This window comes from Vidua macroura, chromosome 4 (genome assembly GCF_024509145.1).
Source record: "Vidua macroura isolate BioBank_ID:100142 chromosome 4, ASM2450914v1, whole genome shotgun sequence".
In the NCBI taxonomy this organism is placed as follows: Eukaryota; Metazoa; Chordata; class Aves; order Passeriformes; family Viduidae; genus Vidua; species Vidua macroura.
This window is the reverse complement of record NC_071574.1, coordinates 8,822,429-8,840,614: the sequence shown is the minus strand read 5'-3', so window position 1 is coordinate 8,840,614 and position 18,186 is coordinate 8,822,429. Positions and strand designations below refer to the sequence as shown.

The 18,186-nt window shown below is 34.8% G+C and overlaps 1 protein-coding gene across 1 annotated transcript in view; it reads left to right on the top strand.

Moving 5' to 3' along the window:
* The window catches only part of LRBA (LPS responsive beige-like anchor protein), a 365,433-nt gene that overhangs the window by 245,270 nt on the left and 101,977 nt on the right, over window positions 1–18,186 (top strand). Inside the window, exons 40-43 of the mRNA XM_053974943.1 lie at window positions 16–133; window positions 1,107–1,209; window positions 2,390–2,505; window positions 4,726–4,838. Coding sequence (XP_053830918.1) covers window positions 16–133; window positions 1,107–1,209; window positions 2,390–2,505; window positions 4,726–4,838 — 450 coding nt within the window. The remainder of the gene's footprint in view (window positions 1–15; window positions 134–1,106; window positions 1,210–2,389; window positions 2,506–4,725; window positions 4,839–18,186) is intronic.

The window sequence follows — 18,186 nt, the reverse complement described above, 5'->3', positions numbered from 1 at the left end:
GTCTGTTTCTCCTAGATTCTGGCATATACAGAAGGACTCCATGGAAAATGGCTCTTCTCAGAGATTCGATCTATCTTTTCCCGACGTTACCTCTTGCAAAATACAGCACTGGAGATATTCATGGCAAATAGAGGTACAGTGAGCTTAAAGAAAGGACAAGTGTGGATGTGGGAACATGTGCAATCTCTTTGGATGTTTAGCCATGTCTGTTTTGACATGGATTTGTGTAGACAGAGGAAGGGCTTGGATTAAATGTATTAGTATTTAAGTTAGTATTTTTTTGTAATTTAGTTTCTCCTTCCAATTTTTTTTTTCAATGATAAATTATGATCAAGCATGAAAACCGAGCATTATCAATGCCTCACTTTCATTTATATCCACGTGTTTCTTTGGCATTCTCTGAGGACTCCTGCTCAAGACAGTCCTACCTCTGATCTGTTATGCGTGAAGGATTTTTTGTGTCCCCTTGGAGGGTTGATAGTTGCACACACCAAGAACAATGGAATGAAAGAATTTCACAACTGGATTAGACCAGTGACTGCTATGCCTTCATGCTTTACTTAAAATGTAGAACATTGTTTTGGTAATGGTATTGTCCAACAGAATATGAATCATATGCATAAACATTTGTTGTACTCTCTGAAGTCATAAATGGCCACTGGTGATACCATAATTAGATTGTTACTTAGATTTTTATGTTGGTGTTTCAGAAGTGTCATTCACATGTTTCAGATAAAATATGAAAATAGTATTTTGAAGACTATTTCTAAAAAATATCTAGAAAGTAAATTAGTAAATGTGTGAACCAGTTAATACATACATTTTTAATTAGTTCTAGACAGTCAACCTGTGCATATAAATTTAATTTCTATTTATAGAGGAAAAGAAATGGGGACTTTGTAAGATGTGCAATTGTGACAACTTCTGTTGAAATTCTTGTTAGTGATATATAAAAAGAGTTCTGGAAATTAAAAAAAATACATCTACAGCAACCTGAAGGAAACTTGTCTGATCTGTTGAACATCTAAGCTTAGGGTTGCATTGTGTTGGTTGAGAAAGCCTAAAATGTGTAAAATCATGCTGTATTTCAACTCTTCTACTCACAGTGGGTGTCATGTTCAACTTCCCTGACCAAGGAACAGTAAAGAAAGTGGTTAACTGTCTACCTCGGGTTGGTATTGGTACCATCTTTGGATTACCCCAGACCAGGTATTTTACAATCTGAGTTAATTTTGTCTGTCAGTTTGAAGAGTTGTTTTTATTTTGATAAATCCACCCCACATGGTTTGAAGCGTTTGCACCTACTAGTTTAAGAACATGGAGCAGGAAACCCTTAGGGAGTATCTTGGTTGTTGTTACTTTAAATTTTTATTTTTAATCTATTTCTGTACATAGAAATGAAATTAAAATACTTTGGGATGTTGTCTGTTGTGTTTTGTACTTTTTTTATAGAGTCCAGAAAAAAAAATCTCTTGGATTGCTATTATAGTCACTCTGTAAGACTATCAGGGTTTCTATTTACAGAAACAAATTATGTGTGAAAATTTTTAAATGTACATTGAAGACACATTTGCTCAATATTTCACATTCATTTTACTGATAAATTTGTTTACAACATAATGTAGGTTATTAAAATAAATCAGTTACAGTTTCCTTGAATGGTTTATCAATACCTGTAAAGATTTTTTAAACTAAAACTACATATATATATATTTCCTCCCTAAGTGATGTGGGTTTGGTATTTACAGATGTTTTTGTTATGAACAAAACAGTCTTGGGAATTTTATGATAAACTCTTCTCTGTTTGATTTATCACTCCAAAGAATGACTTTACAATCTTCTTTCACAAACATTAGGAAATCTGGCATCAAATTCTAAAACTTTGAGTTATTTATGACTAACTCCCCAACACTGCCCAGAATTTAAACCTCAAGAGGGTGGATTTCATAATGAAATTCTATCATCTTATCATTGTTTTCCTTTGTTATTGAGGGATTTAAAGATGACTTGATTCTTATGTGAAATTCTAAAAGTATTGTAATTTTCCTATTTAATGATATTCCATCTCTAAATCTCCAGTAACATATTTGTGTAATACATCAAGCCATCATGGAGCAGCTGAATTTGCACAGCTGTAAAGGTTTCTGTTGGAAATTTTTCAAATCTTGACATATCCAGCTGTCAGATGCATTAATTCTTTTTATTCTTATTATATTATAGAACTTTAAAAATGAACTTTGCGTATCCAAGTGGCAGTTTGATCTCCAGAGAAATCTAGCACAGACATGGTAGAAAGAATATGTACTACTGCCACTAAAAATCAGATATGTAAAAATGGAAAACCCACCAAGTTTTCTCATCATTTTTTTCCAATTTTCTTTGTTTTCAGACGCATTTCTTTGGCTAGTCCACGACAGATCTTCAAAGCTTCCAACATGACCCAGCGATGGCAACACCGAGAGATTTCCAACTTTGAATACTTGATGTTTCTGAACACTATAGCAGGTATTGCTAATTACTATACATCCAAATTACTGTAATTACACAGAAAAGGAGTCAATCACGGCACAGTCTCGGCAGCCATGGGGCGCAACTAAATTTTGCTCTTGTAATGAGTAATTTTTTTCTATGTATGATTGTGTCCTGAAGAATTTCACAACAATCCTCCTAAATTTGCTTTGTTCATAATTATGTTTATGTAACACTAGAGAGGTATTCATAACGCTGTACTGAGCTGCACTTAAAATCAGAATATCATGAATGTTGTGCGGGACAGGAACTATATAGACTGTCAATTATTTAGGAAAGCCTCAGAAATAGGACCTTCTTTATCTTCAGTATTCTAAGTTTTAATTTTCATAAGTACTATCCTCCCTAAGTATCATAAATGCAACAAGTTCTCTGTAGGTCTGGGAGATCTCAGCCAGGGAGCAGGATATTCCTGGAGCCAATAAATACCACTCCTACAGGTTGCATGGTTGGTCTCAAAAAAGGGTGCAGTACCTGGATTGCCAGTGCTGCCATTCTAGGACACCATTAATCATTAATCCAAACTCAACCCTAATTTGTATCCACTTATTTTTGTCCTAACCACTCATTCTGTAAACACTGAGCTATATTTTGTTTAACCCATCTTATCCCATCACCTTCTAACCAGCTGGGCTTCAGTTTACTAAGTGGAGGCTGACTGTTTGGTTTCATGACATCCCTTTTATTTTCCAACTTATTCTGTCCTCTGAACAGCTTAGAAAATTTCTCTATTTTCAGCTGTTTTCTGTGTTGAAAGGTCTGTTAATTCCTTTTCAGGCTTGCTAGCATGATTGATATAACAAATGCCTGTGCTTGCACTAATTGCATTTTATACAAATGGTCACTTTTGGTGCTTTCTGTAATCAGTCATCAAGTCAGAGGTGCCAGGATGCTGACAGATTTTTAAAAGTAGGGGTCAATCTGCTTGCCTTGTTACTGCTTAGGCTGAATGAGGCACATCATGACACTGTTTTCTATGGCACTAATGAATGACCCTTTTCAGCTTTAATATATTATTGAAATAATAAATTGAATTCTTATCTGCTTGGTGTTTGAGGTTAGAAGAAGCAAAAAGATAATGTTATGAAAAGAGGGAAAGTTGAGTTGCCCATGATAGGGAGTTAAAAGATAGTTACCCCAGTGTCATGTAAGTAGCCTTAATCCACAATAACATGTAATGTGCAATAGAGCCAAGTGACTGTACCATTTAAAAATTCTGCAAACCACGATGGAAAAATACTGAGTGGCGTAAGAAAACTGGAAGAAGAAAAACTGTGGTGGAAGTTTAGAAAATGTTTTCTGACAACCTTACAGATTGGATTGTAAAATAATATTCCTGGGGAACAGGTTAAAATGTGTCTTTGGAGACTTTTAAGACTAGGCTGAACAAAATTTCAAGAACATGCTGATTGAAGATGATATGAATGAATAAGCCACTGCAACAATATAATTAAAAGAGATAGGATCGATGTAAAAACTTCATTTTAAACTCAGAAACCAGGCTTTGGGGTGTGTCTGTGTGCATGGTATATGTTTATTCTAATTGAATATTTTGGTTTTACTGGAAGAAGTGTATTATTTCCATCTTAGATACATGAAGATGTACACATCAACCTGTATCCAGACCAAATTTTCTGTCCTGGTAAATGTTAGCATATCCATAGATGGACAATGGGCAAGGATGAATTCCCCTCAAAGTGAATTCTCTAGATGAAACAGTTATTAATTGAAAATTTCTTCAGTCTGAATTCCTAGGCTACTCCATTCTTCTTTCACATATTGTATTTAAGACATTATGTAAAAAGAATGCTTTAATTTTTAGTATCAACAAAAATCATCGACCCTCCATTTTTGGAAGTGTTTCACCTTAAGGAAATGGAAGACAAGATGATGTAAACAAGGAAAGGAGAAATGCTAGGAAACGAATGAATTTAACTGTCAATCTTACTGTATGCAAAAGAGTTTACAATTAAAGTCAAATGGACTGAAATGTTTTAGATTAAATACTAGCATACTGTCAACTTTTCCATTAACCTTTCAATAAAGCAAAGTAGAATATTGAAATGGTAACAGATCTGAAATAAACCACAGTTCTTTCAAACTGCTCATAAAGTTATATTGTTGTATCTGTCGAGATTGGTATTTTAGTTAAATATAATTCTTTTTTCACAGTGGGGTTTCTTTGTTGTTTGTCAGGTCGAACTTACAATGATTTGAATCAGTACCCTGTCTTCCCTTGGGTTATCACCAACTATGAGTCAGAGGAGTTGGACCTTACACTTCCTAGCAACTTCAGGGATTTGTCAAAGGTATTTGTCATCAAACACGCCTTTATATTTTTATCGTAGTAATTTGCAGTCTTGTAAACATTTTCTATGTTTAGTACATTAATGTTTCCTGCATGACCATTAACAATGTTTCATTTCTTCATGTGTGTACTGATAATAAGAATCAGATTGTGTAAAAATGAATTATTAATGTATTCTTATTGCCTCTAATTGTATCAACCTAATAATTGTTGCTGGAATGTGCTCCTAGTTGGAACAAAGACATTACATTTAATTTCAAATTTTAATGAAGTCAGAAATGCTGTGGCTGTTAAAGATTAAAAATTAGCCTTTTTCTCTTTGTTTTTTTCTGATGAGAATTGAATTTTTTTTAGTAGCAAACCCTGTGATACCATTATATTTTAGGTACTTTTAAATCACTGCCCAATGAGTAGAAGCTTCATTTTATCACTTCCTCTGTGTACCCCTTCAGGTATGCTGGAGTAATGCAGCTGTTCTTTGTCAGAAAAACATTGGCAGGTTTGAACAACATTTCCAAACAATTCCTTTCTGGCAGAGTAACCTTGTGAGTTTTTGCAACAGTCCCCCAACCACTTGCAGGTTGGATATACAGCCCTTTTATAGAATGTGATTATTCTCTTGCAATGCTTTCCCAGAAGGGACTATTTCATTTTACAAAGTAGAAGTACCTCTCATTTTCTCTACAAGGAGTGGGTGCACTAATCAGCAAGCAGGATCTTTTTCTAAAAGGTAGCTTTTATGGGAAATGGTTGGCATGTGGAGCAATATAGCTTTTTTTTTTTTTAAGTTTTACATAAATTGGCAATTTGCTACTAAAAAATCCCCATGAAAATATGGCAGCTTTAAAAGTTTTTGCTTTCAGTTTGCAATTGATTAAACGAAACACAGGTCTGTGAAAAGGTTTTATTACTGATTTAGTTTTTTTAACCTTAACAAAGGTACTGTATAGTCAGCAAATATATAGACAAACACACATATATATACATGTATATATATTTGAATATGTATATATATATATATTTGAAGACTGTACCATGCCTTTTGAATGTGTATATGTACACATTTAAAGCTAAAGCAGAGATTATGAGGTACTATTGTTGTAATTTTTCCTAATAGTGTTACTTAATGTGAAGAAGTCATTAACTGTAAGGTTTCTTAGAATGTCTGGTTGACACAGATCCACATTCATTGGTAAACCTGCATATGTGTTGTATTTTAACAAATCTTTAAAAGGTAAGCATTTATTTATTTTAAAATAATTTTTTCTTTGTGGAATTCAATGAATTCTATTTAATAATCCCCTGGCCAGAAAGTATCTGAAGGTAGTTTACAGCCAAAAATATCTATCACCAAGCTAGAGTACTCTTGTGAATTTCACTTAACATTGAAAACTTAAAAGTAACATCAGCCCTGTGTAGCTTGGATTAGTACATAAATTAAGTGTATAATCATTAATCAATTCATTGGTGATGTCATGATTTTTGCAACCCCATTTTCCATTGACTTTTGTTAAGTGACACTTCTGCATAGATCATGTGATTGCTGGAATAGTTGAAGACAAGGAAAAGAATTCTCTAAGTGCTGTACTTAGGAGGGGTCTCTTTTAATTGTATTGTCATTTGTAAAGAGTCAATTCAATCAACACTGTAGTCCTGGTCTTTATTCCTCCCTCAAACAGAACATATTTTCCTTGTTTTAAGTTAGGTATGGCACTTACCTCCATTTGAGAGACTGGATAGCAAACCTGCTCTATTTATATGTGGTTTTTTTTATTAACATTGACTGGTTATATGGATTTCTCTGTTCATGAAAGTAGTCTTTGAGGAGGATTGCTAAGTGTACTTTCAGTTCTGAGGGAATCTTTCCATTGCTGGTGCTGAGGGAGGGTATTACTCAGATTTCATCTCTATCTACCTTCTCAAGCATTTGCTGGAAAACTGGGAGCTTTAAACAGCACAAAATTATTGCATATATATATATATATATGTATATATGTATATATGTGCATGTGTATATACACACACACACATAATGAGAGTCTTTATGCCATACCTGTTTCAAATAAAGCAGTTCAAGTTTTGGTTACTGTTTTGGTAGTTCTTGCAGTATCAACTCCATGTAGCTTAAATGTTAAACTTCATGTCAGATGGTGAATTTCTGACAAGTGTCTGGAAGACCTTGCTAATATTCTACTATGAAAATTTGTGATATTTTCATTGTAGCACTGTTTTCTTGGGGGTAATGGTTCCAAATATGTACTAATTATGTACTGTAGCATGTCTATGCTTTTTCACTGCTAAGGGTTTTTAAAATATTTAAAGATATTTCATTTAAATGTCTACATGGTTTTAACAGCCATTTATTTCATTTCCTTATGCATGCCCAGAAACTCATCACAGTTTAGTGCTCCCACTGTGTAAAGAAAAGGAAAACTTTGATTTTGATCTGGCAGAAAGAAAGGTCAATATATTTTCATTTTTTTGGTGCCTAAGACAATGAAGAATTTACTTTTTAAAAATTATTTAGAAATTGCAAGTTCTGTCAAATCTAAGTAATAGTGTTTTTTTAATGTGTCAGCTGGGAATCCACAGTTAGTACAGATTTAAAGAACTGCAGAGTGGAGGTTAAACCAACACTTTATTTAAGCAGCTTCCTCTGGCACTGTTTTGAACATCAGTCACACAATGATAAACCAAAGCAACTGGAATGGATTGTGGTTAATATTGCTGTCAGCCTGACGAACACTCCTGACAAATGCCAGGAGTGCACTGCCAGTCTGTTACCCTGCTTTGACTGAAGTGTTTATTCCTTAAGAGGTGACTATGGTTTGGAATGAGTATTACATATTATATTTATAGCAGTATATATTTTATTTATACAACAGGCACAGTTTCCCACCTGAATGTGTGGCTTTTTCTGCATTACTTATGTTATTCATAAGCACATTCTTTTTCTAGTTCAGTGGAAGCAATAAATTGCATTGTATTTCTGAACTTGGATAAGGAAAGAAAATAGAAGTAAAAATACATGGCAAATACTGAGATATGAAAGCATGATTTTATACTCTCAAAAGTTTGTTACAAGATCTTGCTGTATGCAAGCAGCTGTTGGTAATTTTCTGTTCATAAGGCACAACATTCTTGTAAGATCATAAACTGACACTACTGGAAGAAGAAATTTATGCTACTCTTAAATCTTCTTTTCTCTGCAGTATAGCTACATGTGTACATAATAATATTTTTATTCATATTTTTATCTATTCCATCCAGTATTTGCTAAGTCATCATCAATTTTATAGAGGCTGTTATGCATGTAATGACTTATTTTCCAATCAAGTGTACAAAAGCAACAAATAGCTCTCACCTTAGTGAAGTGAGGTGTTTAATTGGTATGTGGGAGCCACTAATATAAAACACACCGATGGAAGAGAAGTAATAGATTTTTTTTACTATGAAAAATTAAAGTAGTTTTGTTGTTCTGATGTCAACTTTGCTGCTGGGTGTTCTTCAGCATGCCAACCTGAATTCTGTTGCAGGGTGCCCATTTCAGGAGCACAAATGCACTGCATGTAAAACTTGTGCTTCATATTTTCCCTTGTGCGGAAGCAGATTTGAGATGGGCATGAAATTTGCTTAGTTATTTACCTCTTGGCAAAGAGATAGAAACTAAAAAATGGTTTGATGTGAACCTATTAGGCTTTTGCAAATTCTTAAAAGAAATCTTTTTGTCTAGAGAGGCATTAAATCTTGTACAGATATTCTGTGAATCAAGTGCTTTCATGTAGGAAATGTAAATTACATTTTATTCAGCTCATGCTGAATACACACAAAAGGATTGCAGTTAAAACTGATGAACTCACCAGGACTCAGTGTCCTTCTAAGCATAAAGCATGTTCAAAAATTGGACATTAAAGGAGGATGAGAAGAACAGTGTGAGAAATAACAAGAGTGGGTGCAATGGCAGTGACTTATTTTGATGGGCTCAGCACCTGTCCTGGCTGCCTTGTCACTGGTATTTCAGGTAGGAAATTTGTTATCTGTGTCTCTGACAAAAGAGACCACTTAGTTAAAGAGTATTCCAAAGTCAGACAGGATATAGAAGGAAAGTATAAATATTCTTCCTTTTAGGGTGCTTCATGTGAATCCCTGCTTAAAACATGACATTACAGGAAGTAAAATATTTCAAACTTTGTATCAGAATCCATGGTACGCACGAGAAGGTCCATTAAATTTTCTAGAATTCTGGATATCTCAAGAAACACTGTTAGAGATATTAATGCCAGCCTGAATGATGGGATGTCAGTGGGATGTCAGTGACATCTGAAAAGGAGACACATATTTCATTATTCATTTTTTAGTCCGGTATGGATTTTAGTATTTTTAGGATAAAATATGTTTCTCGGATCCTCTCCATTTTCAGATAACAAGTTTTCATGCTTTTTTTTGTAAAACACAAGTTGCTTCTTGGAGGAGAGGAGCACTTCATCCTCTCTAAAATGTAGGTTGACAGACCTAAACATTTGACATAACCACGTTGGGAGAAACTTTTAGAAGAAGGGAAGCATACAAACAGGAAGTACTTGGAGCAGAACCTTTCTTGTGTTGGTTCCATTTAGGAAAACATAAAAGAGCAAAATCTAGCTGGGAGAATGAAGACCCTCTTTTCCTGATCTGGTTTCTTTGCATTCACAGAGACTGGAAAAGGGAAGGTGGGAAGAGAATTTCAAAGACTGTCTTTGAAGGAATCTGTGCAAGATTATTAAGTTCACATCCCATGACAGTGCTAGAACTTTAGGACTATTATGAGCTTTCTTTGTTCAGATTGAATAATCTGTTTCGTAATTAGAAACAGTACAAATTAAAGTGTTGAATAGTCTGTTATATTCCCTTGAAAGTTTTGACTTAATAACATCATTTTTTCTCAGTTATAAATGGGGAAAGTGATTTTGTGAAACTCTGGAATGCCGGTGACACTCAGACAGATGCCATCACGGATGAGCGGTAAAATGGGTCGATTATCCTTTCTGCCACCTGAGCCACTGTGTTGTACCATTTCCGGAAGCACACTTGCCAAAATTGGGAGACAAAGCTGAAAAGGGCCCCATGGGTCTGTGGCTGATGTGCCACAGCCCTCTGTCCCTCCCTCCCTGTGTCCCCAGCCCGTGTCTGCAGCACCACGGTCAGGGACCCTCCCAGAGCGAGCCTCGTCCCCGCCAGCCTCGGCGCCTGGGGTTCAGCACCAGGGACAGGGACACCCCGAGACTCTTCCGGGGGAAAACCGCAGGGACACAGCTGCGAGGAAGGCAGATTTGTTTAAATTAAGTAGCTATTGGGTTCTTAAGGCCGACTTAGACATGATCCTTAGAAACACTCAACTGTTTGGATTTTAGTTTCAATTTCTTGTTTCACTTTAAGGACGGAGATTGAGTTGATATGTTGGTTTGAGCTTCATGCGGCACCTATCTCAGGACCCCTTTTCTAACAAACATGTGATTTCCACAGTGGTCTGTTTCTCCACAACACCTGTGGAGACCTGCTGAGGCTGGAACTTGACCCAAATGTATCTCTGAGATGATTTATCAAAACATCCTTTCTGAAATCCTACTCTCAGTGCAGATAGATTTTTTAAAAAAATATTCTGGTAATTTATATTGCTCGATGACAGTGTCATAACCATCTTCTTATAGCATCACCTTTGAGAGTTTTTTGGTTATTCTCTGTGTCATACCACCTCCTCTAAAGAATATTACAAGTGGATGATAGAATGCTTCTCGTTTCCATTCTTACTTTTTCTTCCATATTCTCTTCTCTTCCCACCAGAGGCTTATTTTCTGAAGTCACGAGAAGCATACTATTCGTACTTCAGATGCATATATCAGTTTCTAGGGTCACTTAGCTGTCTTCAAGCAAACTTTTAAATTTTTTTTTTTAATTATTTAGGTATTTGGGCAAAAGCCAAGTTTACACGATCAAAAAGAGTAATTTTAGTAATAAGCCTAATAATCTTAATCTTCCTTTGCCTCAAGGAGGAGTATTGTTTGGAATGTAGTAATTCTCAAGGATAGGAAAAACTGTAGTTCAAAATTAACCGTGGATGTTCGAAATGGCACTCTAATTTCTTATCTGCTGTTATTGTCCATCTTGCTCTTGTTTCAGTTTTAGGTGCCCTGGACATATGTCATCTTCCAACTGGAAATGAACTGAAGGAGGTTCGTGACCTTTTAAACGGTCACAAGAAACCATGGGCCACATGTCTGGTCATAAGATCTACTAGAAATCAAAATAAAGTAATTTCACACACATGTCTTGGGCCATAGACATTCTAAATGTGTGTTTTCTGTCTTTCTAATGTAAAGTGAAAGTTATTCTCTTGATACAGTCTCTCTTCCTTCTTATATTCATACATTTGAACTCAGCAGATTATGAGTGCTACAGCACACATCTGTTTAACTCAGATTTCTGAACAAGCACGATGGTAGCCAAGTTAAAAATTGCACTCATATGGGAAATGAATATGGGTTTTTTCTCACCTAACTGGAGCTGTCTAAAGCTGAGTTGGTCAAACTCCTAGTAGCAGGAGGCCTCTTGGGGTGAAACAACAATCCAGGCTTAAAAATATTGGTCAGAAAATGAGATCATGGTAAAATAATGATAATCTGTGTTTAAGGAGGAGTCTAAGGTAGTTCTCAGGCTGTGGACTTTGATGTATACACCAACTGATCTTTCTAAAATTCAAACATCAACAGATAAAAATATAGATCGAATGAGGGAAATCAATACAAAAAAATTACTAAGATGGTATGATCCTAAAAGTTTGAGGTGAATAATTTAACAAGATTAATTAAAATAATTTATATATTATATTCAGCCAGTCACTTGAAGCTGCCTCAGAGTCATAAAGAAAAGTTCGTTCCCAAAGTGGGGAGATCACTGACATTCCAAAAGTTTGTCAGGAACTTTATACTGTTCAGCATAGATGCTAATCTGAAAAAGCGTGTGAAAACGGAGCTGATAAAACTTTCTGACAATGCTCATCTGTGATGGTATTGAAGGTGATGGCTTGACTAATCAGGATATCTTATGAAACAGGGAATAAGATGATGGATGGATTCACCTTAGGAGCAGAGCAATGCATATGTGAAACAAGATACATTGATGGGCTCTTAGCTGACTATTTGTATTCAGGATTTTTATAATCTGTTTGGTGTAGTTTTATGAAACAGTACAGATTACAATAAAAAACCTTATACATTCCCAAGTACCACTTTCTAGCCTTCTACTGCTCCTTTTCTCAGGCTTGGTACTTACATGTGATACAGAATAATGTTTATTTTGTGTGCCCTCAGAGAAATCTGCAGCAAATGTGAATTTGTGTTAGCTTTTGGCTTGGGGTCCTGTGCTCTTAGTACAAACAAAAAGGTTTATGTTTTTAGTTCTGATTGTCCTATGTGGATCTTGTGTTAGGTACAATGGCAGCTGTTTTCTGTGGTTTTATGATGTGTTGGCTAGGAACATGGTCTGTAAAAGGAAGGCAAACAGAGAATGTTTTCATCTCCTGCTATGACGCAAGTGCGTGTGGCTTCTCACTTAATCCTATTTCTCAAAATCCATAAAAGTATTGTTTGTTTGTTTTTTAAGCAGGGGAATTACAGTGCAGGGTTTTCTTTCTCTTGACAAGTGGATGGGGAGTGCATGCAAATGTTATCTTTTAACTGGCAGGGTTATTTTCTAAGTAAGTCCATACCCTCCTCACTGCCTGCAGGCAGCTGGATTTCCCTCATGATTCCCAGGGACCTCCAGTTTCCTTTCTCCCTGACCTCTTGGAAGTATACAACACGTAACAACTGTCTTCAGTTTGGCTTCCCAGCAGTATTAAGGTGTAATACTGCAGGTGCAAAGTGTGTGACACATTCAGTTGTGCTGATTGTGATTAAACCTTACTGTGCTTCATTAGTGTGTCCTTAATTAGTTTGAAGTTCAGCAGTGCATTGTTTTGCAATCTGCTACAGGTGGTTATAACAGCATTTGATACTATTGTTGGTAATGTGAAGGCATGGAGATTTTTCTTTTAAATTCAAATTCCTCCAAGTTTTTAGGTGACCTGAGGCATATTCTGTCACTGACATATTGCTAAAACATCACTAATATTGCATAATAGAGTTTTTCTATTTTGTTTTTATGCTTTACGTTAGCTTGTGACTCATTTTTTAACTGGGAACTTTGGGAATCTTCTGTCTTTTGCACCATTAAGTATTATTTATATTAACATGTTCAGACATTGTAATTATTATACCATCTTTAGATCAGTTTTTCGTGACTGTTCCTGCTGTCTCAAAGGAATATGCGTGCTCCTAAAAACATCTGAAATATAAACCATATGTACAAATACTTTTAATGTGCATGCACATGACCTTTTTTTGGCTTATCCTCCAGCCCTTATCATATTCTCAGTTATGAGAATAGAAATTGGAGTACTTAGACGTTTTTAAAACAGAATGTGATGATGTGTTTATATCAAAATAGGTAGAGTATACTCACTAATATTCATAATTATTGCAGTTTTAACATTGTGTATACAAGTTCAACTAGAGAATTCCTTATTTAACTAAGTACATGAAATTCAAGGAGCTGTTCATGTTCTTAAGTGACTAAATTATGATTCATAATTAATAATAAAAAATAGCATATCAGTTCAGGATTATTGTGTATCATTTAAATGCTTACCAGCGAAGAACAAAAAAGTTCTGTCAAGTTCTATCACTTTGGATTCAGGTAAATTTTGATTTATCCAAATTCGTATATCCCCCTCCTAGCCTAGTCTTTGATGTAGGTTTTGGGAGGCATCTGCTGTGAAACCAGTGGTTTTTTTGTGAATGAATTGGTAAGGACTGTTTTTATCCTTGTTAAATTATTTCCATTTTTTAAATCTTACAGCTCAAGGACACTTTGGTTGATCAATGAGTGTAGCTCAAACAGTTCAGCAGATAATTGTGTTTGTTGTTTTCTTTGGGATATGGTTCTTTAATTAGTTTGAGTTAGATATGCATTAAAAGTAAGATGCCCTCTAAGAAGAAGGGACCTAATTTTTAATGAAACCATAGACAGTTATCTGAGAGGAAGAATGGTGAGGCCTAGCAGTGAGTGAGACTAGGTTGAGAGGTGGGAATAGCATTTTTTGGCTGTTCTCAAACCCAAAAATGACAGATGAGATAGTAATGATCTACACTATATGAGTTTATTCCCAGATATTTCCCAGCTGATCTAAGTGAATAAAGTTTGGGTTTAGTTAAACCCTTGCATCTTGTCTTTGCATCTCTGTTGGGGAAAAAGAAATTTTACTCAGTGATCAGGATGTCCTACTGACAATAATGCAAGTATTGGTTAGTTCAGTCAATTTTATGTTGGTGACACACAAAGTAACTTAGCAAGGTATGAGTGCAGCAGAGTTTGCAGCAGTTGGCATATTTATGGAGAAAACCAACAATGAAGCACTGAACACATTTCAATTTCCTGAATGTTAGAGTACATTGATAAGTGGGCAAGCAGAGAAATCTTAAGGGTGGAAGAAATGCCTTAAAATGGAAGACCTGAAGAGCTCCACTTCTTATGTTTATTAAAAAGTCTAGTTATAGTCTGTAAGAATCTTTAAATTCAGAATATACTGGGCAAGTAGAGACTTTGTAATATGTCAGAGAGAAGCTTAGTAAGATCTCTTTGATAACACATCAGTACATTCATAACCAAACTGGAATACGTATATTTTTTAGAATGAGGGTAAGAGTTATCAGAAGAAAAAGCTTCCAAGAAAAGTAGCAGATTGTCCACATACTCAGGAGTCAGATGCCTTCCTGGAAAGCAGCTTGGCCAAGTACAGCTTGTGCTGTAATCAAGTATAAATAGTTGGACTCAAAATCATATAATGCAAAGGCATTTAACCTCTTGTCACACAAGCTCAAGGCTAGATGAGATGACCTAAGTGTCCCCCTGGTCCTTTAGGCCCAATATGAGAAATATCAGTAATGAAAACCAGATAGTCATCTTGAAAATAAGATGTATGGGAAACAAAGATCATACTTGGCAAAGATGCTACCAAACATGATTCAGTAACACAAAAAATTGTATTCACAGGAATACAAATACCTGGTTATATGTGGGTAAGAAAACAGTGAAAGAAATCACAAAGAAAAACACTTTTTTTTTTCCCTTATTTTTTCTTTTTTTTTTTTAATTTCTTTCCTTTTTTCATAATGAAGTTATGAAATATTTGGAGCAACACTATTTAAAATACGAAAGCACATTAGATAGGAGTAAAAAGCACCTCTTATCTTTTTAAATGTAGGACTATAAATAGTCATACTGTAATTCTTTCTTCGGAAGACTTCAATCTGTTTATTTAAAATCATTAGCAAATTTCCAAAATTTATGTATTCTTGAACATGAGTGGCAGAATCCAGGAGAGATTCTGCCTTCTGTAGAGGAGCAGTGAACATTCTGCTTTCTTCTGTTGGGTGCAATGAGGCCTCTTCTGGAAGCAGAGGCAAGATGGGTCAGTGCTCCAATGCCTGGCACAGAGCAAGAGTAAGAACTAACAAATAAAAGTGTACACCACAGTGTCTGGACATATTTGACAGAGTAGATGATAAGAGTCAGTGTGTTTTCTCAGTTATTTTTCAGCAAACCATTTTTCTTTGTTATGTTTCAAAGGAAGCAAGCAAGTTTGGTCCAAAGACTGAGATTTACTATATTCAGTTCTTGGTAAAAAATGTGAAATTATTTATTTTGAGGTATTCCTATATTTGAGAGTACTTGAAAAAAATAATATCAAATGAGTTGTTTTGTATTGTTTTGTTAAAAATGGCTTTTAACTTTCATAATTGTAGCACATATTGTTGCAACAACCACTTTGGGCCAAAAAACAGGTGATCATGCCTTGGAAAAAGTGAAAACAAAAGCTACTTTACAAAAGCCAATTCTTGCCCCAGTTTGGATCCTCTTTTTAAATGAACACTGACTTGAAAACCATACACATCATTCATTTTTCAATATGATTTGAAAACTTTGCAGCCATCAGTGATTTTGTTGTTCATTTTTACTCCTATAATCTCGTATTTTTTGCTCACTGGAATTTTTCTTTCTCTACTTGTCATTTTCCCCTCTTCATCTAAATAAGCATTTTTTATTGGTGAACTAATATCTGGTTTTCCTCTGGGAAAAGAGGTGCTGCAAATAAAATACGTTCTGGAATTTCAGGATATGAAAGCTTTTCAGCTCATCCTTCCTTAGAAGGTATAGTGAAATTGTGTCGAGCAGTGTAAATTTGTGATCTCACAGCTACATCTAACAGCTACATCTAGCACAGCTTAGTTTAGAGTTCCTCTTTTCCCCCTGACATTTACCCACAGGGGAGGGAATACAGTGTGTAATCATGATTCCCTGTTAATTTTGTGATACGAAATAACTGAGAATTTTCAAATAATTCCTTTTTTTTTTCTTCTTCTTTATTCTGTAGTTAACTCTGCCCAGTGCAGTGTAACACAGTAGAATCACCTCATCCTTAGAAGCAGTTGTCAGAAAAATATGGGCCTGCCTGGTAGAATGTATTAGCCCAATACATTGTCTCCATTTTATTATGAAGCTGCTGGGGAAGCTGTGATATACAGCACTGTCATTACAGATCTATTGTTAGAAGGGCTCTACAGTCTTCTGTGCACTGCCATTAATTTATAGCAGTAAACAATATGTAGCCCTCCAACTGCAGCAAAGCAGAATCTTTTAATGAGGTGGATGTTATTACCACAATAAATCAGTGTATTCGTGTAATGTATAATTCAATGTGTGTATTCCCACTGTAACTTCTCTGAGTAAGCTGATAGTGTATCATTGTCAGTGCACAGCTCCACAGTTCTTCTTTTTTTTTTTTTTTTTCCCTAAGCTTTTTTCATTTGGGGACTTTTTTTATTTGGTTGCAAATAAATGTGACATGTCTTGATAGTTGTCCTGTTGCAGGCTTCAGAAACCAACTGTAACAATAACAGCTAAAATCAATACTGTGGATTCTGGCTATATAGATCTCTGCATGATACCTTTTCTTTATTTTTTGAAAAGAGAATGGAATCAATTCTAATTGGGTTTAGCTTTATATTAAAGGAATGTAATTCTATAACTATTGATTTGGGCTATACTCATTTGGAGAGTAATAATAGAGGCAGATCAAGAGAATACATAAAATGTTACAGAACCATACAGCACAACACTGTTCCTATTTTTAATTTGTATAATTTGTCTACAAATTACCTTCTTTTTTCTTTTTCTCCCTCAAGCATATCTGAGTCTTTAGGGAAAACCAGTACAGATGGAGATTCCAAAATGGTTCTTGTAACAAAGAGACTTCTTGGAGTCAGTTTCATACTTCCCTTGAATAAATTTGCTAAATCAGATAAAAATCCTTTTATACAGGAACAACTTCTTTTAAAGGGTTATATTTCAAATTAGTGAACTGCAAAAATAGTAATTAACCTAAGATGTTTTTCTTTATCCTACTGCAATGTGAAAGCTGCTCTAAGTAAAAAATGTAAGATTGGATTTTAGGTCATTCAGAGATCTTATCTGTCCTAGAAGAGAAAATACTTTGAAGCTTGTATGCCAAATTTCACGTGAGCTGCAAAGAAGAATTATTATTTGAATAATCATAATCTCAATAGCAGAGTGAGTTTTTCGCTTTAACTCTGCTTGAATTAAAGTTAAGGTTACTGGTACTTTAGTTCAAGGACTTTAAGTTTTTCCTCACCTTGTAGTGTATTCTTAAGTATATTTATTCTTGAAGAAGAGAGAGAAGGAAATATTGTTTCATGTTTATTCTTTGCTTATATTTGAATGCACTCATACAGATGAACATAATTTACATTAATACATACTGTGTGCTCAATCTGTATACAAAATTGTAGTGCATACATATTTTGCATATATATCCAAAGATATTTTAGAACTCTTACAGCATTTTACATGTGGAATGCTAAATTCACTTCTGGGTTTCTCAGTGATTTGTGTGACGTATGTTTTTTCAAATCATTTATACAAAAGTCTGCTGAGGAAATGCATAGCTATAGATAGCAAAATATTATGTTTCCTACTTTTAAATAAATCTCTGTGTGTTTATATTCTAGGTAAGCAGTGAACAAAGAATAATAGTATTGGTTAAAATGTGATAGACATTTTTAGTCATACATATGTTGTTTCTTTTATATCAATGTTTTATATAGAAATGCTGATCCTTCATTTATTTATTTCAAAGGTTAAAATTCTATGAATTAAGTAAAATTTGGCCTGAGGTGACAAATAGAAAGCATAGA